The following is a 21,524-nucleotide window of genomic DNA, read 5'->3' as shown; positions in this document are numbered from 1 at the left end:
CAATATCTTCATAAATGATCTGGAGGATGGTGTGGATTGCACTCTCAGCAAATTTGCAGATGATAGTAAACTGGGAGGAGTGGTAGATACGCTGGAGGGCAGGGATAGGATACAGAGGGACCTAGACAAATTGGAGGATTGGGCCAAAAGAAATCTGATGAGGTTCAATAAGGATAAGTGCAGGGTCCTGCACTTAGGACGGAAGAACCCAATGCACAGCTACAGACTAGGGACCAAATGGCTAGGCAGCAGTTCTGTGGAAAAGGACCTAGGGGTGACAGTGGACGAGAAGCTGGATATGAGCCGGCAGTGTGCCCTTGTTGCCAAGAAGGCCAATGGCATTTTGGGATGTATAAGTAGGGGCATAGCGAGCAGATTGAGGGACGTGATCGTCCCCCTCTATTCGACATTGGTGAGGCCTCATCTGGAGTACTGTGTCCAGTGTTGGGCCCCACACTACAAGAAGGATGTGGATAAATTGGAGAGAGTCCAGCGAAGGGCAACAAAAATGATTAGGGGTCTGGAACACATGACTTATGAGGAGAGGCTGAGGGAACTGGGATTGTTTAGTCTGCAGAAGAGAAGAATGAGGGGGGATTTGATAGCTGCTTTCAACTACCTGAGAGGTGGTTCCAGAGAAGATGGTTCTAGACTATTCTCAGTGGTAGAAGATGACAGGACAAGGAGTAATGGTCTCAAGTTGCAGTGGGGGAGGTTTAGGTTGGATATTAGGAAAAACTTTTTCACTAGGAGGGTGGTGAAACACTGGAATGCGTTGCCTAGGGAGGTGGTGGAATCTCCTTCCTTAGAAGTTTTTAAGGTCAGGCTTGACAAAGCCCTGGCTGGGATGATTTAATTGGGGATTGGTCCTGCTTTTGAGCAGGGGGTTGGACTAGATGACCTCCTGAGGTCCCTTCCAACCCTGATATTCTATGATTCTATGATACAGGCTGAGCAAGTGCAGAATGGTGGTAGAATGTGCATTTGGACGTTTAAAGGCGCGCTGGTGCAGTTTACTGACTGGGTTAGACCTCAGCAAAACCAATATTCCCACTGTTATTACTGCTCGCTGTGCACTCCACAATATCTATGAGAGTAAGGGGGAGATGTTTATGGCGGGGTGGGAGGTTGAGGCAAATCGCCTGGCCACTGGTTAAGCGCAGCCAGACACCACGGCGGTTAGAAGAGCACAGGAGGGCGTGGTGCGCATCAGAGAAGCTTTGAAAACCAGTTTCATACTGGCCAGGCTACGGTGTGAAAGTTCTGTTTGTTTCTCATTGATGAACCCTCCCTCCCCCCGCCCCTTGGTTCACTCTACTTCCCTGTAAGCTAACCACCCTCTCCTCCCTTCGATCACCACTTGCAGAGGCAATAAAGTCGTTGTTGCTTCACATTCATGCATTCTTTATTAATTCATCACACAAATAGGGGGATAACTGCCAAGGTAACCCGGGAGGGATGGTGGAGGAGAGAGGCACCAGGAGGGGTGGTGGAGGAGGGAAGGAAAATGGCACACAGCCTTTAGAAGTTTAAAACTTATTGAATGCCAGCCTTCTGTTGCTTGGGCAATCCTCTGGGGTGGAGTGGCTAGGTGGTCGGAGGCCCCCCCACCGCATTCTTGGACGTCTGGGTGAGGAGGCCATGGAACTTGGGGAGGAGGGCGGTTGGTTACACAGGGGCTGTAGCGGTGGTCTGTACTCCTGCTGCCTTTCCTGCAGCTCAACCATACGCTGGAGCATATTAGTTTGATCCTCCAGCAGCCTCAGCATTGAATTGCCTCCTCTCATCATGCTGCCACCACCTTTCAGCTTCAGCCCTCTCTTCAGTCTGCCACTTACTCTCCTCAGCCCGCCACCTCTCCTCCCTGTCATTTTGTGCTTTCCTGCATTCTGAGATTGTCTGCCTCCACGCATTCGTCTGTGCTCTATCAGTGTGGGAGGACAGCATGAGCTCAGAGAACATTTCATTGCGAGTGCGTTTTTTTCGCCTTCTAATCTTCGCTAGCCTCTGGGAAGGAGAAGATCCTGTGATCCTTGAAACACATGCAGCTGGTGGAGGAAAAAAAAAGGGACAGTGGTATTTAAAAAGACACATTTTATAGAACAATGGGTACACTCTTTCACAGTAAACCTTGTTGTTAACATTACAAACATAGTACATGTGCTTTTGTTCCAAGTTCGCATTTTGCCTCCCCCCTCCCTGTGGCTAACGGGGGAACATTTCTGTTCAGCCACAGTCAAACAGCCCAGCAGGAATGGGCACCTCTGAATGTCCCCTTAAGGAAAGCACCCTATTTCAACCAGATGACCATGAATGATATCACTCTCCTGAGGATAAAAGAGAGAGATAAAGAACGGATGTTGTTTGAACGCCAGCAAACGTACACTGCACTGCTTTGTTCTACAATGATTCCCGAGTACGTGCTACTGGCCTGGAGTGGTAAAGTGTCCTACCATGGTGGATGGAATAAGGCTGCCCTCCCCAGAAACCTTTTGCATAGGCTTTGGGAGTACATCCAGGAGAGCCACGAATGCCAGGGCAAATTAATCATTAAACTTGCTTGCTTTTAAACCATGTATAGTATTTTAAAAGGTACACTCACCAGCAGTCCCTTCTCCGCCTGGCAGGTCCGGGAGGCAGCCTTGGGTGGGTTCAGGGGGTACTGGCTCCAGGTCCAGGGTGAGAAACTGTTCCTGGCTGTCGGGAAAACCGGTTTCTCCACTTGCTTGCTGTGAGCAATCTACAACCTCATCATCATCATCTTCCTCATCCCCAAAACCTTCTTCCGTGTTGCCTCCATCTCCATTGAAGGAGTCAAACACCAGGGCTGGGTAGTGGTGGTTGAACCCCCTAAAATAGCATGCAGCTCATCATCGAAGCGGCATGTTTTGGGCTGTGACCCGGAGCGGCCGTTCACCTCTCTGGTTTTCTGATAGGCTTGTCTCAGCTCCTTAAGTTTCACGTGGCACTGTTTCGGGTCCCTGTGATGGCCTCTGTCCTTCATGCCCTGGGAGATTTTGACAAACGTTTTGGCATTTCGAAAACTGGAACGTAGTTCTGATAGCACAGATTCCTCTCCCCATACAGCGATCAGATCCCGCACCTCCCGTTCGGTCCATGCTGGAGCTCTTTTGCGATTCTGGGACTCCATCATGGTCACCTCTGCTGATGAGCTCTGCATGGTCACCTGCAGCTTGCCACGCTGGCCAAACAGAAATTGAAATTCAAAAGTTTGCGGGCCTTTGCCTGTCTATCTGGCCAGTGCATCTGAGTTGAGAGCGCTGTCCAGAGCGGTCACAATAGAGCACTCTGGGATAGCTCCCGGAGGTCAATACTGTCTAATTGTGTCCACAGTACCCCAAATTCGACCTGGCAAGGCCGATTTCAGCGCTAATCCCCTTGTCGGGGGTGGAGTAAGGAAATCCATTTTAAGAGCCCTTTAAGTCGGAAAAAAGGCTTCGTTGTGTGGACGGGTGCAGCGTTAGGTCGAATTTAGCAGCGTTAAATCGATTTAACTCCTAGTGTAGACCAGGGCTAAGAGTTACAGCAAATCTCAAAAGTGGGAATGAATGAGGGATCCAGTTATAAACTGTACGATAACTATAGTACTGACAAAGCCATTTGTAAATGTTTTATTTGTGAATTTTTCCTGTTCTGAATATTTAACATAAAAGTTGCTTGTGTGTACAATGCAAGCCCAATATTTAAATGTTACAGTGCGTTCTGGAATACATACAGCAAATCAAATAAATGTATAGATACTGCAGTTGACGTCATAGTCTTCCCAGGTTTGGCTGTATTAGTTACTCTTATCCATGACAATCTGTAAAAGGTTGCATTCTGGAGCATTTTAGCACTATTTGTAGAGTGCCAGCAGTGTGTTGTGTGCTTTACATACAGGTCGCCAGACAAGGAGTGAAATCCGGGCTCCTTTGACACCAATGGTAAAACTGCCATTCGCTTCAGTAGGTCCAGGATTTCATCCACAGCCCCTACCTCCACAAGTTTACGATCTAAGAGCCTGATTAAACTCCCATCAGAGCCAACAGGGAATCTATTGACTTCAGTGACTTGACTGATCTGGCCCTAGGAACTTGGTTCTGCAACCTTGCCTCGTATGTAGTGGCACGTACTCATGTCACAAGTCCAAATTACTTCCAATGGGACTATGTGCTTGAGCTAGAACTACTCTGAGAGTTAAGAATTACAGAACTGGGCCCTAAATAGTAGTAGTCTCTTTCTTTAAGGTCATAAATGTGTATAATAAATGGCTCTCAGTGTAGATGTCTAAATAATTTGTGGTTTTAAAAATAATCTGAACTTTTCTAGTGGAAAAATAAGGCTTTCCAAAGAGGTGTGTATAATAATATTGCTCTTTCAGCTCATCAGTGCAAACCAACCTTATTTTAGTTTCCCAATACAATTAGGAAATACATATTATTTTCCATTCGGATGGGGGGTGGGGAGAAGAGAAACATCCCAAAAGCATGCTCACATGGTATTGTTTTAATACTACTTCTGTAATACAAGCTGTGCTGCTCCCACAAAACCACCCAACTTTTCAAATGTATAAAAGAGCTGAAGTTACCCCTTCTTTATATTTGTCTGCAATAAACCACCAGTTACGTTAAGCAGTCAAACTTCACACTGCAGCTTGTAATGTTGCTGTTCGTGCCATAAAGATTTCACACTGGAATCATCATGTTCCAAACAGACAGACAAAGGATTTTCGTCCCTCTCAGTGGATGACTAATGTGGGGGGGGGGGGGGATACACAATTATCACTAGCATATTATCTTTTAAAAGTTGTATTTGAAATACCATCTGCTTCATTTCAAAACTGACTACAGCTGCTCAGAGACACTCCCCCCTCCCCACCCTGCAGCCCTTGGCTTTAAACACCGTTCAGTGGGTTTGTTACTCTGCCAATTAAAACCATTGCCTTTGAATTCTTCTCATAAACGGCTAGTAGGAACGGTTTGTTCAGTGTTACTTCCAGTGGCAGCGAGCCTCCATTTTCTTCTAAGAGATCTTCTGGTAGATCTACTCCGTTCTTCAGTTTGAAAAGGGCCTTATTTATAACCTGGAAAGCAAATATTTAAGTGAATCTGGAGTCACCAGAGCATGAAATTGAGGTGATAAATGAACGCCTATGAAGTATTTTCATTTACTTGTAATAACCAGTGACATGGAGATCAGCAGTAAACACATAAGATGCAGTTTATAGATAATTGAGGTGTGTGTTCCAATAAAGCGTGCCCACCAAAAAAAGAAAGCTAGACAACCAGGCAAACACTCAGCCTGATTCTATGGGTTAAATATAGAAATCCTATTCACTTCGATGGGGTGAGATTTCACCCTAGTCAGTCCATCTAGGTAGAAAAATCAGGAGTAAAGTCACACGCTGTCTCCAAGAAAGCTTTTCTCCTTTTCATGAATATAAAGACCATCTCCCTAGTCTTCCCCCTCAGGTCTGGATGTTAGTTCTCTGCCCCCAAATAGGTAATGTCTCTCACTTTTGACAACCTCATTGCACTGGTTTCCTGTACAGACTTACTACTTTACCTCTGACTTAAGTTCCAGGTGCTGCCTCCTTTCGGATGACTACCTGTTAACAGGGTGAGAGAGGGTTCTTGATAGGGGCAGTTATATAAAGTCAGGATGGCACTTTGGGAGCAACAAAAACCTACCCCAGCATTCAGAAGTTTTCCTTCCATTGCTCAGTGACCATCTCTCAACTTTGGAAATTTAGCTAGGCCTCAGAAGCTATCTACCTGGGTATTAACTTGCAAAGGATCATTCTTTTAAAGGTTTGAAAGAAGATTCATTAGTAACACATTAAATCAGCCATTGATTATATGGAAATTAGTTGATGTTGTACCGTGTTTTGAATATGAATAGCGCTATATAAAAGCAGCGTGTGTCTGTAGTAACCATACAAATGATGCCACTTGGAAAAATGAACACAAAAACAAGGTAAAATAAATAGACCATCCCAATTTGATGCACAGTTGTCATCTTAAAAGACTAGTGTAATGTTGCTCAACGTGGGGGTCGTGGAATGGGTGGGTGGGGGGTTCGCAAGTGCAGGACTGGCATTAGGGGATGACAAGCAGGGCAATTGCCCCGACCACAGAGGGCCCTATGAAGCTAAGTTACATGCTTCAGTCCTGGACAGTGGGGCTCAGGCTTGGGGAGGGGAGGATCAAAAAAAAAATTTTTTTTTAAGTCCAAGGTGCACTGCAAGCACTAAAAAGGTTGAGAGAAACTGGTCTAGCGTGTCCATGTTCCAGATGCAGGTTTCAGGTAAGGTAGCAGCTCCTGTGCCCCATTGGCTCTGGAATATTCAGGGCGGGCACTGAATAGCCGAATACCTACAGCCCTCCCTCAGCAACAGAGGTTACAGTTTGAGCTTGCCGAAATATTCATAGCAGAATACATTTGTCAAACCATGCTCCTGCTCATGGACACACTTGGAGCTCTATTACATTATTTATGATTGACAGGGACCATGTCTCCCTATATTTTTGTACAGCGCCTTGTGCAATGGGACCTCAAACCTGACTTTTTGATAGTGGTGCTATTTTAATGCATGTAGTAGTGATGATGTCTGAACTGTTTATGCAAACAAACTTCAGCCTGGGGGTTGTTCCCAGAGCAGTTCCTTTTGTTCTTCATGGCCATTCAGTATGGCCCTTCCCCCTTCCTCCCCTCCCTCCCCAACACCACTGTCCTTGCCTTTTGTTGTGTTATATTTTTAGCTGATTTATATACATTTGGTTGGACAAGATACATGGGTGAAGGTATTTCTTAATACGGATGGCATGTACTGTACCTTTCCAACGGTAAGATTGGCATCACTTATTTTAGTAAGATTTGCTTTCTTCCCCAGCAGTGCAGACAAATTCATGTTTGTGAGCAGTTCCTGAAGGTCATATGCGCTTTGTATTGTTAACTCTGGCAAAGATAATTTAATATGTCTGTAGAAAATATATTTAAAAAAAGAAAGGTATGAATGATTATTGTTCCACCAATATCCATGGGGGAAAAGTGACCTTGGATTTTAAAACCAGTGGGAGGCTAAGCAGAAGTGTTGTGCATATAGGCACACAAGAATAATCATTTTTCAGTGTCACAGAACAATAGAAGCTATGTGTGCTGTTTCTGAGGGGTAACTTGCCCATTATTATGGGTGGAGTGCTGATGAAATATGGCCCTGATCCAGTAAAGCATTTAGGTAAGTGTTTAACTTTAAGCATGAGTAGCCACATTGGTGGGCCCTGTATTACCAGTTCTAGCAAGGCTTTTGTTTGTTTTTTGCTTTTTTGGGAAGAGGCAAAATACCAGGGGTAAAATCTTGGCCCCACTGAAGTCGAACTCCAATTGACTTCAGTGGAGCCAGGATGTAACTCCAGAATCCAGGTTATCAACACGTAAAAGGAGGGGACAAAATAAGGGTGAAAGGTTGTGACTTGAGAGCACACGTAGTTATACGAGCGAGGAGCAATACAAGGGCTAGCTTTCCTCATGCTTCTAGACAACTGATCATCCTCTGGAATCTCCTGGTGTAACAGTGTTGCACAACCAGATGCAGTGTTGTGTTTCAGAAGGGTTGGTATGCCTTCCTCGGAAGGATTTGGCCACTGTTAGAGAGAGGAAACTGGCCAGCTATGGGCCATTGGCTTGTTCTGGTTTAGTAATCCCTATATTCTTATGTGAGATTTTGTTTGTACATTTAAATATACCTGGGTGACAGATTTTGCAGCCAAGTCGAAGATGGATGCAAGGAAAGTTCCGACTCTATTGGGTTCAGGTCACTGCTGTTGACAGGCTGCACCAGCACAAGGAAAGCGTTCTCGCTGACAGGAACTTTGATTACCGAAAAATTCTTGCTGTCGTCCCTCTTGTACTGAAATGTTCCAGTTATGGACATCATAGGCACCAGGGTCTTTGTGCTTGAATCAGTCCAGAACTCCTGAAGCGCTTTCAGCTGGGAGGCTTTCTTCACATTGGCTGAAAACCAGAGTGAGAAAGGGAGAAGGTCCAATTTATTTATGTGTTATCGCTATTTAATCATTACCAGAGTCTCTCTTTCTTTTGAGAATACAAATGTGACATTGTGTAAGAGAATTACATGCCGAATGTTAACTATGTGAGTGTTCATGCTGCGCTGCTGAATGCACCCGGGGTGGCCTTAGGCAAAGGCTACAGTACCTACGGCACCGTATGTAAAAGAACCATCGGACTGTTATTGGGACTCCTGTGGTCATTCAACAGTTTGCTATTGTTGTCTTCAAATGCTTTGTATCTGGTGAATATTAAAAAGAAACTGATACGATAGTGGTGGAAAGTAGGACTTGTCCTAACCTGAGAGCTAGTCTCCATCAACAAATAGATATATTTAGGCATGGCAGAATTTTATTTTAATTTTTTTAATAATTTAGATGAATAATAGCGATGTTTATTTTTAAGCAGTTTTTTCTATTTTGATTTATGTAAATTTTCACAGTTGCACAAAATTATGGTTTTAAGCATTTTTAAAAATTTTTTATAAATTTAAGTTTTCATAGTTGCAGAAAATTATGTGGTGGTTAGACAATAATTTAATGACAGTAGATGTTGAGATTTAAAAAGTTTCAGCTTTATAACCATTGAAACATAAATTTTCAACATTGTGTCAAAATATACAAAGTAAATATCCTTAAATCAAATTCTACTAAGTTCTCAAGCAGCCTGTTTTTAATTTGCCTACCTGTAAATTTTTATAATCTATTATACAATTTTTTCATCAGTTTGTGAGTGCACGGTGAACTTGACATTTACCAATCTAGTCCTTCCAAGCCTAGATGTATCAATGTTTTTAGTGTCAAATGTGTTATGAATAATAAATATGGAAAATGAGGCTACTGTTAGCACATGAAATAAATGTACACACTCTGTACATTACAGTACAGAAATTCTTGCCTCTGAAACATGCTTGCATGAGAAGAGTATTATGCACAATATTACTTCACCTTAAAGAAGAAACGGGTAAGAAGATACATGAAAGAAGTGTACATAATAATGAAGGGTAGAGAAGGTATATTGGCCACAGCTATTCACCTCTTCTTATAATATAAGAATAAGGGGACATAAACTGAAATTAGAAGGAAGCAACTTTAAAATAAGGAAATATTTTTTTTCATACATGGTAAAAGCATAGCCTGTGGAACTCATTGCCACATGGTATTAGAGGCCAAGACTACAGCAGTATTCAAAAACAAATTGGACATTTATATGGAAAACAAGCATATCCAGCATTGTAAAAGTAAATATGTTTTTAAGGAGTTCTGGAACCCTCACACTTCAGGCCATACCATAAGCCAAACTCTAACTATTTTGGGTTAGGAGAAAATTTTCCCGGGTGGGGGCAGGGGGTGGCAGGTTATCCCATAGCTGCCTCTCGTGTGGATTCTTTTTCCTTCTTCCGAGGCAGCTAGTACTGCCCTTTGTCAGAGCCAGGACACTGGATAAGCTGGACATCGGGTCTGCTCCAGCACAGTTGTTACGATCCTATTAAATAAACATAACTCTCACTTTAGCTCTCTGATCAGAGTGAGGTGACTCAATTTCACTGGGATTATTAAACACAAACCTTGGTTGCTAAAAGCCTGCAATTTGAACCCTGAACACAGCTGAGGAACTTCACTTGCTGGTCATACGTTATTTTGCTAAATACTGCCAGTGAAAAGTCCTTGGTTTGGCAAACAAATCAGCATGACTATGACCGTGTGCTGTCTCTGCAATATCAGTACTAGTTGCTATAATGAATTTTGAGCCTGATTTTTGCATCACTGACCTCTCCAAGAGCTTGTCATGGACTTTGGGTGCAGGGTCAACCTCATTACCATTTGGTGGGCCAGATCCTCAGCAACTGTAAATCTGCACAGTTCCATTGACTACATGGATTTCCCCAGCTAAGGAAACAGTATCTGGCCAACTGTTTTGGAAATCATACTATGTTTCTATTAAGTCTTTTGTATAATATTAGTGTGTGAAGGGAGCTATCCCCATTTTCCTGGTAATGAAATACTCACCCTCCAAAAATATTGAAGGCAATCCCCAAGCTACTGAGACTCTGCCAGCCCATTTGTCGCATCATTGTTCAGAAGAAGTAGGTGGGAAAGAACCTTTAATTAAATACACACAGTATTCATAAATTCCAAGGCCAGAATGGACTACTGTGATCATCTAGTCTGACCTCCTGTAGAGCACTGGCCATAGAACTTCCCCAAAACAATTCCTCGAGCTTATCTTTTAGACAAACATCCCATCTTGATTTAAAAATTGTTAGCGATGGAGAATCCAGCACAGCCCTTGGTAAGTTAATTATTCACTGTTCTAACTTATTCCTTATTTCCAGTCAGAATTTGGCTAGCTTCAACTTTCAGCCATTGAATGATGTTACCTTTCTCTGATGGATTGAAGAGCCCATTGTTAAATACTTGTTACCCACCTAGGTACTGTGACCGGGTTGGGCCAGATGACTACAGGAGAGTAATAGAAGGCAGATATATTAGCCCCAGGTTAAGTAGGTCCCTTTCCCTGGGTAAGGTAACAGGGAAGGTTCCAGAACAATCAGGAACTTTCTGGAAACAATTAAGACAGGCTGATTAGAACACCTACAGCCAATCAAGAAGCTGCTAGAATCAATTAAGGGAGGCTAATCAGGGCACCTGGGTTTAAAAAGGACCTCACTTCGGTTTGTGGCGCATGTGAGGAGCTGGGAGCAAGAGGCACTAGGAGCTGAGAGTGAGAACGTGGACTATTGGAGGACTGAGGAGTACAAGCATTATCAGACACCAGGAGGAAGGTCCTATGGTGAGAATAAAGAAGGTGTTGGGAGGAGGCCATGGGGAAGTAGCCCAGGGCATTGTAGCTGTCGCACAGCTGTTCCAGGAGGCACTCTAGACAGCTGCATTCCACAGGGTCATGGGCTGGAACCCCGAGTAGAGGGCGGGCTCAGATTCCCCCCAAACCTCCCAGCTCCTGATCAGACACAGGAGGAGTTGACCTGGACTGTGGGTTCATGAAAACATCCAAACTGAAGGCTAACGTGAATCTCCGAGGCGAGCAAATCTGCCAATAAGCGCAAGACCCACCAAGGTAGAGGAGGAACTTTGTCACAGTACTTAGAGTGTGATTAAGTCACCCTTTAACCTTCTTTGTTAAATTAAATAGAGCTCCTCGAGTCTATCGCTATGTCAGGTATTCTAATCCTTTAATCATTCTTGTGGCTCTTCTCTGAACCCTATTCAATTTATCAACATCCTTCCTGAATTGTGGGTACCAGAAGTGGACACAGTATTCCAGCAGCAGTTGCACCAGTGCCAAATACAAAGATAAAATAATCTCTCTACTCCTATTCAAGATTCTTCTGTTTATGCATCCAAGGATCAAATTAGCCCTTTTGGCTAGAGCATCACACTGGGAGCTCATGTTCAGCTGATTGTCCACCATGACCCCCAAATCTTTTTCAGAGTCACAGCTTCTCAGGATAGAATCCCCCATCCTGTAAGTCTGGCCTACGTTTTTTGTTCCTCTATATATGTTTACATTTAGCCATATTAAAGTGTGTTTTTCTTGTAATAGGAAATGAAAGAGAAAGAAAGAAAGAAGGGAGTGCCTGTATAATAGGAAAAGATCATCTTAGCTGGACAACTGAAAGAAATGCTTTTTTACTGGGAGTCAACTAGTGTCAAGTCACTGGCTTTGTGTAACCTTTATACTGCTTTATCAAAGGAAAGAAGCCTATATCAAGGAGGACAAGAGAAGGGAGGGAGAAAGACATAGAGGCTAGCAGAAACATGCTGAAACTCTAGCCTGACAAGCTAGGAGAGGACTCTGGACACACACACCCCCACCCCCACCGCACCACCACCAGGAGAGAACTGTTGTTCATCTATGCTTCAAGTAATATTTCGCATACTTAGTAACACACTTTTTGTACCCATCTAGTACAGCTGGTCAGAAAATGGCTTTCTATTCTGTGGAAAACTTTGACCTTTTGTCAAAAAACCAAACATTTTCCATTGAAAACCAATGTTTTGGGGTTTACAATTAAGTGTCAGGTTTTTGCAGAAAATTTAAACTTTCTGTGGAAAATGTTCTACTGAAAAACAGTCTGGATGTGGAAAATTTTCACCCAGCACTACCATCTGACTGTGCTATTATAGGATCCAGCTTCTCGCATTGATTTTTAATTATTTATTTTTGCAACTTTGAAAAACATTTTCTAACCCCTCCTCCCCCCAGTAAATTGTGTGTTTAATCAAGCGTGGCTTGCAAGGAATTTCAAAAATGGTTCTTGTTCCCTTTTGTTGTGGCTGTACTATGCTTAACGGTCCCTTTATGAACATGATGGTTGTACCACAATGCATTCTGTAATGTGGAGAGGGGCTCAGTCTTTATTTAAAATAACTATATAAGAGTGGGTTACAACTTGGAGGTCTAGAATAGTGAAACCTTGGTTTCTAATTGGATCACTACCACCTAGACAGTCCCATGACTATGGGTAATATCTTATGATCATGTAATATAGCCTAGAAGAATTTGATATATTTTCCTCTCCTGCGTTTACTGGGAGAAAATGTGAAGCTTGTAAGTGTAAGTTAACATGGCTGCTCTTCAATAAACAGAAGAGCCAAGCAAGATCTGCTGAACAGTAGGGAAGGGCTGCAACAATGGTTATTTTCTAATTCACCCATGTCTGAACTGCTTTTCTCTAGCCCCCATGTGGAGTCTGTGGCACATGTGTGCGCATCTTCCTCCTAAGAGAGCAGACAAAATAGAGCTAGACCGGTGAAGTAGAGAGACATGACAAACGTACATTCCTAAATCAAACAGTGAGTTTCAAACACAGGGGAAGGCGATCCAAAGAAATAGCTTTGTTATAAAAAACTCTACCCCCTCTGGTTGTGCCCAGCTGACAGCAAAGTTAAAAGTTAAGAATCATCTCATAATGTACATTGGTCAAACTGGACAGTCTCTACGTAAAAGAATAAATGGACACAAATCAGACGTCAAGAATTATAACATTCATAAACCAGTCAGAGAACACTTCAATGTCTCTGGTCACTCGATCTCAGACCTAAAGGTCGCAATATTAAAACAAAAAGACTTCAAAAACAGACTCCAACGAGAGACTGCTGAATTGGAATTAATTTGCAAACTGGATACAATTAACTTAGGCTTGAATAGAGACTGGGAGTGGGCGTGTCATTACACAAAGTAAAACTATTTCCCCATGTTTATTTCCCCCACTGCTCCTTGGACATTCCTGTTAACTGCTGGAAATGGCCCACCTTGATTATCACTACAAAAGGTTTTCTTTCTCCCCCCGGACCCCCTCCCCCGCTCTCCTGCTGGTAATAGCTCATCTTAAGTGATCACTCTTATTACAGTGTGTATGGTAACACCCATTGTTTCATGTTCTGTGTGTATATAAATCTCCTCACTGTATTTTCCACTGAATGCATCCGATGAAGTGAGCTGTAGCTCATGAAAGCTTATGCTCAAATAAATTGGTTAGTCTCTAAGGGGCCACCAGTACTCCTTTTCTTTTTGCGAATACAAACTAACACAGCTGCTACTCTGAAACCTATAATAATGCCTGTTATTTCTACAGCACCAACACTGAGCTAAGCACCTCATAGACCAGTCTGAAGATAAGCTTACTCCCTCGAAGAGCCAGCACCTTTCATCTGAGGATTTCAAATTTAGTTTACTGAGGCCTGGTTTAGCCTAAAAAGTTAGGTCCATTCCACTACGTTGCTCAGGGATGTGAAAAATCCACACCCCTGAGCAACATAGTTAAATTTACCTAAGCCCTGGTGTAGAGAGCACAAGGTCTAATTCTTCTGTCCACCTGGCTACTGCCTCTTAGGGAGGTGGATTACATATGCTGATGTGAGAACCCCTCCCACTGACGTAGAGAGAGTCTACATTGAAGCAGCTGTACCATTGTAGCATTTCATTGGTAGACAAGCCCTAGCATTAAAAAATTGAAGCTCATCACACTGATGAGAGATAGGGAAGTCTGATCTCCAACTTACAGGTGGGGAAACTGAGGCACAAAAGCACCCAAGTTCCATTAGGAGCCTAAGTCTCATTGAAAGTCAGTTGGAATTTAGGCCCTTACGTGCCTAAGCCACTTTTGAAAAGGGGACTTAAGCTGCTGTCACTAAGGGTTTTTTGAAAATTTTACCCACAGAGCTTAAGTGACTCACCCAAGGTCACACAATGTGACAGTGACACATCCAGGAATGGGACCCAGTTCTTCTGACTCCCAGGGGTCTAGCTTAGTGACTGGTCCACAATTCCTCCCCGGTCTCTTTTGGCCATTAATACATTGTGTGACTTATTTGGCAATAGCGTTCTTGTCATCACAGTTGGTGGTCGCAGCCACTTGACTCCTTGGTATCACTGTAAAAGTGTGCTCTCTACCCTTGTTTAATAAAGACTTAGGATGAGGTTTTCCAAAGCACTCAGCACTGAGCTAACTCTGTTCCCATTGAAAGCCAAGGTCAAACTCCAGTCAACTTCAACAGGAGCAGAGCAGGCCATCCCCAAGCCTGTTTTGAAAAGCCTATTAATGGAGATCAGCACCAAAGTGACCACAATATAACCACTTAATTAAATATTAATATTATTTGGTTCCTGACCTTTGTCCCAGTAGTAATGCATGACTCTCATGAGAGAGGCTGTATGGAAGTGGAGGCTTTCAATTTCAAGGATCCCAACATGCCTTAACAGACTGTAGGCGTAGCCATTGCTCATCCACCCCTGAAGAGCAGCCACCTCTTGGATGGACTCGGGCAGCTACTGTGTGCCAGCAGCAGTCCACCACCCCAGTATTGTAGAAGGGAATGTGGAGGCTAACTATCCAACTGGAGCTACAGGGGGAGTTCTAAGTAAGCAGAAAGGAACTATCCTGGTTGGAATTGGGCAGAACATCGAGTTGAGTTCTCCTATTCTTGTGAAACTCCTCTTCTTCTGAAAAATATGCTGGCACTTTTGGGGATCAGGAGCTCTTTCCACCTGTGCCATGTGAAATGTGCAGGAGTGGAACCCTTACCTTAGAACTTATACTCAGGGAGGTTTCTGATGTAGCATCTTTGCCCTGCCTGGGGCCAACAGAGAGGCAGAACAGGCAGACAGTGGGTACGATTGCTTTGTTTCATCGGCTGGGGACCCAAACCTGTGGATCTCTACACAACTGGTCAGAGGAAATCTCCCTCCATTCTCCCCTCAGTCCCCCTTACGCACAGCAATGACTCTGTGGCTGGCTGACAGATGTTGCCTATCACGGTCTGTCTGTAGATGAGGCACTGATGGCATATGCACCAGGGCGAAGGATGACCTTGTGGTTAAGAAACGGGAGTGGGACTTGGGAGATCTGGGCTCAGTTTCTGAGACAGACTTCCTGTGTGTCTCTGGGCAAGTCACTTATTCACATTAAGTGCGGTTTCACATCTGTAACGGGGATTGTAATACTTTCTTTCTCCCACCCTTTCTCTTGTCAGTTTAGACCATAAGCTCTTTGGGGGAAAGTGACTGTTTTTGTACAGTGCCAAGCACAAAGAGGAACTTGCTCTACCAACAATACAAACAGTATGGCTATTATTATTTATTAAGTGTAATACTAAGGCCACATCTTGCAGCACTCTAGGTTTTCAGCTGAGGTCTTCCATCTAGCTGCTGATCAGGCCTGATCTTGCTTAACCTAAGAAAGCGAAGCCCAAGGTGGGAGAGCTGTGAGGTACAAAATGTGCTGGCTTGCAGAAACCGATGAATCTGGAGGTCATTAGCTGCCCCCCTGAGATTGCCATTGAAATTAATTCTCGTCGTTCTTACCTTTAAACTGAATGTAAGTCACAAACAGCAGGGTGGTAGACGGGTCTATGTTTGTCAGTACATTCTGGGTTCTGCTGGCATCTTTGCCCTTCACAAAGTTTTCGATTAGTTCTGCTGCCTGACTTGGGTTCGTAAAGTCAACAGCTCGGGCATAAAAATAATCGGCAGAAGGGGCCAGACTGTGCACGAGTGATTTGGATAAACGCACACTGGGAGCAGAGAAGAGGCAGGAAAGCTTGGTAAAAAGCAGATCATCAGCTCCGCTTGAGAGGAGCAGGTCATCCATGGTCTTCAGGGTCAAAAGGACTTTGTGTCCATCCACTTTGGAGGTGCAGTCTGGGTCACCGGAGGGGGGAACGAATCCCAAGAAGTTCTGTAAATCAGCTGCTGTCTGTTCGGAGGCCCCTAAGTAGAATGACAACAAAGACCTGTAGAGATTGGTAGGTGACAGGAGAATGTTTTCACCCTTCAATGTTTCCTTCAGCGCCCCATAGAAGCGCATACCAAGGACATGCACTAGGTCTTTCAAGTAGCTCAGCTTTTGGTCACGCTTGGTATCCGAGCTTTGTGTTCCCAGCTTGGTTTTGTCTTTCAGGCTCTCTTCATAGGCAGGGATGGTTTGGGACTCAATGGAAATGGGGACAAACATTTTCTCCTCCTGTGTCAAGTTGTCCAGCTTCTCGCAGCTGCTTTTGTTGTAGGAAAACAAATGGAAGGGGTGGACGTACACCCGGTCACACACGACGGGGCTCAGGCACAGGAAGAAACACAGGAGGCTCACTCCTGGATTCATGTTGAAGAACAATTTCAGCAAAGTCTGTTTGGAAGAAAAAAAAAAAAAAAGAAAGTAAGTAAGTGGGGGGAAGTGTTAGCTAATTAACATGCCATTTACTTTGTTCCTCTGACAGGCAGTGTGAAATGTTAATATTGCTTTTCCTCACAGGTCAGGAAATCAGATGGGTGGGAGTTTTCAAAAGAGTTTAGTATTGGCCTAACTCTGCTCTGACTGAAAACAATGGTAAAATATCGATTGAGCTCAATGGGAGCAGATGCTGGGTACTCTTGACGATCCCATCCCCAGTGTGTGTCACTGGTACTCGTATAGCCCCCTGGCACGTAGCATCTGAGTGCATCTCATTTTAATGTCTGTATCTTCACAACACTCCTGTGAGGTAAGGAAGTGCTATTAACCCCCTTTCACAGATGGACAACAGAGGCACAGAGAGAGTGTGACTTGCCCAAGCTTATACAGGAAGTCTGTGGCAAGGCAGGGAATTGAAGCCAGGTCTCTGAACTCCCACCCTGCTGCTCCCCTTCCCCTCCCCCAGCACTGTACCGTCTTTCTCCTCTGTGTATCTAATCATCATAGTAATTAGCACTTATTTTCAAAATGCAGTACACACACTTGGTAATTCTCACACGTGTCTGACATGGGTTGTGTTCTCTCTCTCCCTCCTTCCGTGGAAACTTCAGCATTAGCAGATGTTGGGATATTTTTTTCCACATTACTTCCCTCTAACAATTGCTGTTCTAGAAGTCGTGAACAATGTTTTGCTATACTGGATTAGCAATTTCCATCTTGTACTGAGACAATTTTCGACTCGTTTTACTTCACTAGAAATCAAATTTCACTGTGTGAGTTCACTCTGGATTTCTGTGAATAGGAGAACTCAACAATAGGAGAGCTCAAGAATAGGAGAGAGAGAGACACATGCATACCCAATACTGATGTGTTCTTACAAATTTTGCATGTTCTAATTATCTCTACTCATATACCAAATTTTGCCTGTTTCTGAATTTTTGGAGCATCGTCTTTAAATTTGAAGCTGTGGATTGGAAACTTGCATGTTAAAACGTGTGATAATTTGTGAATTTGCAAGATAGTAACATCCATCATACTTCAAAATGTTTTTATTTAGGGCTAGATTCTGACACCCTTCATCACAACAAGCAGTGCCTTACTCCGTAAGTGTTTCTGCTGATTTCAGTAGAACCACTTATGGGGTATAATACAACTTAACATGAGCAAGGGTTTCAGAATTGTGTCCATCTTCTAGCCCTTTCCTGGCTCTGCAGGGCTCATGAATGGTGCAAGGTGAGAAAACAGGCTCAGTTTTCAGCTCTGCTCATCTTTGGTAGTTGTAGAAGGTCTGACTGGCAGCTGCTATGAATCTGGCAGTCTGATCCTGCTGAGAAAAGTACCCTAGCAACATCGTCTGAAATGGGCTCTGTTCCTTTTCACCACCTTCCTTCTTGGTGCTCACTGTTTACACTGATTGGTGGTGGTATGATCTGAATCCATTCTCTGGGTGGCAGGCACTTTCCTGGCATGATTTATGATACCTCATTGTCCAGCTGTAGTGCCTTTCATCTGAGGATCTCAAAGGGCTTTTCAGTTAGTAATGCCGGAAACCTCCCAGCACCTGTCTGAGGTATTACCCCATTTTGCAAATGGGAAGAGTGAGGGGGTGAGAGAACCTGGATTTGTGCAGGAAATGGCCCACCTTGATTATCATACACATTGTGAAGAGAGTGGTCACTTTGGATGGGCTATTACCAGCAGGAGAGTGAGTTTGTGTGTGTGTGGGGGCGGGGGGGCGGAGGGTGAGAGAACCTGGATTTGTGCTGGAAATGGCCCAACTTGATGATCACTTTAGATAAGCTATTACCAGCAGGACAGTGGGGTGGGAGGAGGTATTGTTTCATGGTCTCTGTGTGTATATAATGTCTTCTGCAGTTTCCACGGTATGCATCCGATGAAGTGAGCTGTAGCTCACGAAAGCTCATGCTCAAATAAATTGGTTAGTCTCTAAGGTGCCACAAGTCCTCCTTTTCTTCTAACTACAAACTAAAATTCACACCAGTCGACAGATGCACTACCGTGTCTGCCTGCACGCTAACAAGTTCATTTAAATCCCCAGTTGTGTACACCTCTCTAGCTACGTGTGTGCAAGCTGGGGATTTGCTCATGCACAATAGAGTAGCTGGAAATTTTCACGCCTGCCTACTTACTGAAAATCAGGCCCGAAGGGACTTGCTCAAGGTCACACAAGTCTGGGGAAGAGGACTGGAATAGAACCCAGCTTTCTTGACTCCCAGTTCTATGCCTAAAATACACATCTATTCTTTCTCCCTATTTAGCTAGCATACTACATCCTTTATTAGTCCAGTCATGGCCTTCAGAACTGCAACATTTCCTTCCTTCTTTCCTTCAGCATCAGCTTTTGGCTTAAATCAGTTGATGGTGCTCAAAGCAAACTTCCCATCCCAAAGTTTCAAACAAGACACAGCTAAATCTCTTGGGCATCAAATTTATGGGATTATTTAGTAAATTGTAGCAGACTGCTTGCAACTAAACTGAACAAGATGCTTTCCTGCTTCTCTTTTCATAAAAGGCATAGCTACTTCTCCAGCTGTGCTGAATGTATTTCCAGCCAGATCATCTCCTTAGCATTTCCCAGGTGATCAGTAGGCAATTGCAACAGAAAGGCCAAGAATTAAAGGGCACTGCCATTCCATCTCTAGACCTTACTTCTAATAGGACTTTGGCCCGTTAGAAACCAAGTTTTAAGAATCCTTTCCCATGGTGAAAACAATTTTGTCCCATCTACACCAGCAGTGAAACTGTCTTCTGCCTTGGGGCATGTGATTACCAGGCTAGCTGTACTGTGTCCCTTCTCCTCGTCTTTCCAGGTGCACCCCCGCGCCCCCCACCCACACACACAGCAGGCTACTCCCGGACTGGAATTCTGCAATTCATCCACTGTCAGAACAGGGCCTGAGTTATAGGCCCTGGTACTAATCATGTCTAATTCTAGGTCCAGCTGTCCTTGGACTCTGAGATCAGTGGGAGCCTGTGCCAGCATGTGCTTACAGTGAGATAGAAAACACTTCTTCAAAACAAAGCCTGATTTATTTTGCCCCAAAAGTACACAGCTCTTAAAGAAGTAGGCTTAATCCAACATAGAGTCCTGACATATATGTCCTTACCTAAGTTGAACCTCTCTCTCTACCTGTAGCTTAGGTGGCTCGGACTTAGAAGAAGCAGCCTATGCTGCTTGCAGCCTTCCTTTTGTCTCTCTGTCAGCCTGTGAGCCTTTTCACTGGCACATCCTGGCCAGCCAGCCAGCCCCTCTCACTCATCCAAACCCCCTCCCTTTTCTAATCTCTGTCAGGGTTTCTTTGGTCTCCTTTTATCCAGGCTTAGCCTTGGGGAAGATACCCCAATTTACCCTGAATGGAGCCAGCTATTGTTACCTTAAATCCTTTGAGGCTGCATACTTGAGGGTATGTCTACACTGGAATAAAAGCCCCTGAACAAAGCCACATCTGGCCCGAGTCAGCTGACTCAGGTTATGGGGCTCAGGGGCTGTAAAATTCTTGTGTACACGTTCGGGCTCAAGCTGGAGCTGGGGCTCTGGGACCCCGCAAGGGGGGGGATCCCAGGGGCTGGGCTCCAGCCTCATCCTGGATGTCTACACAGCAATTTTACAGCCCTGAGACCCAAACCCAAGGCAGCTGACCCAGGCCAGCCATGAGTGTTCACTTACTGAGTAGACATACCCTAAGGGGATGTCTTCTCTGAGGGGTTGTTTCACATATCCTGGGTTCCTTAACCACCCCCCTTTACAGCCTTCTTTGATTTAACTCTGCATTCAGGCAGGTAACTATACCAAATTGAACAGGGAGATGGTCACACTCAATATTCATTAAAAAACAGTACAGACATTCTCCGAGTTTGTCACAGATCCATTGCTGGCCACCCTTGTTACCAGTAAGACCATTTCCTAGTGCAGCCAAATCCATAGCATTACTTCCTCCAGATGAGCACTGAGGCTGTGCCTGTATCTGAAAGAGAAGATTTCACTCTCTGGGGATGCCAGTCCAGAAACTTTCACCAGCGCTAAAGAGTCATTTAAAAATTAACATTCAAAGCAAAACCATCTATTCAATCAACAGGTTTGCTAGTCTTTGTCCTTCGTCTCACCTTGCTCTCTTATGGTATCTTCCGCAAACCCGGCTCCTCTCAGCACCTGCTGTATCTGAAGCACTCTACCATGACTGCTGGCACATTTATGCCTTTTTGAAAGGGAAGACCCTTTCCAGTGCTGTTCCACAGAGCTACATTGCATCACCAAGTGGAGCGGTGAGTGGAGACTAGATCAGACCAGATGGGACCAGATGAAACATGAGCATGGCTGAACACTAGACCCATTGGTGGGTTTACAGATCAATACACAACCTTTAACCAAGCATAGCATGGTCTTCTGTTACACATTCACTGGCCTGGACTGTGACTTTCTGTTATGCATATGGGCCCATAGTAATGCCAGATAAAAAACCAGCTCATGTTCTTGTAACCTTTCACCCCTTTCCCTTCCCTGCTTACTACAGATACACTGCTACATTTAAGAGTAAATTTGTTCCTGGAAAAAGAAAAGGAGTACTTATGGCACCTTAGAGACTAACCAATTTATTTGAGCATGAGCTTTCGTGAGCTACAGCTCACTTCATCGGATGCATACCGTGGAAACTGCAGAAGACATTATATACACACAGAGACCATGAAACAATACCTCCTCCCACCCCACTCTCCTGCTGGTAATAGCTTATCTAAAGTGATCATCAAG

At 44.1% G+C, this 21,524-nt stretch overlaps 1 protein-coding gene across 1 annotated transcript; it reads right to left on the bottom strand.

Moving 5' to 3' along the window:
- Positions 1–4,894: 4,894 nt before the first annotated feature.
- AGT (angiotensinogen) lies at positions 4,895–16,720 on the bottom strand. Its single transcript, XM_077811831.1, has 4 exons — positions 15,895–16,720; positions 7,746–8,013; positions 6,836–6,980; positions 4,895–5,083 (listed from the first exon to the last, which is right to left on the bottom strand). The coding sequence occupies exons 1-4, from the start codon at positions 16,685–16,687 to the stop codon at positions 4,895–4,897; spliced, it is 1,395 nt and encodes a 464-aa protein (XP_077667957.1). The 5' UTR covers positions 16,688–16,720.
- Between the last annotated feature and the right edge of the window lie 4,804 nt (positions 16,721–21,524).

This window comes from Eretmochelys imbricata, chromosome 3 (genome assembly GCF_965152235.1).
Source record: "Eretmochelys imbricata isolate rEreImb1 chromosome 3, rEreImb1.hap1, whole genome shotgun sequence".
NCBI classification, from domain to species: domain Eukaryota; kingdom Metazoa; phylum Chordata; order Testudines; family Cheloniidae; genus Eretmochelys; species Eretmochelys imbricata.
This window is presented reverse-complemented; position numbering and strand designations above follow the sequence as displayed.

Excerpts from the sequence above, each read along its gene's own strand:
- AGT (XM_077811831.1), bottom strand. The coding sequence starts at position 16,687 with ATGAATCCAGGAGTGAGCCTCCTGTGTTTCTTCCTGTGCCTGAGCCCC. Across the intron at positions 6,981-7,745 it reads CTGCAAAATCTGTCACCCAG|ACATATTAAATTATCTTTGC; the intron begins GTATATTTAAAT and ends TATTTTCTACAG. Across the intron at positions 5,084-6,835 it reads CCAATCTTACCGTTGGAAAG|GTTATAAATAAGGCCCTTTT; the intron begins GTACAGTACATG and ends TTTGCTTTCCAG.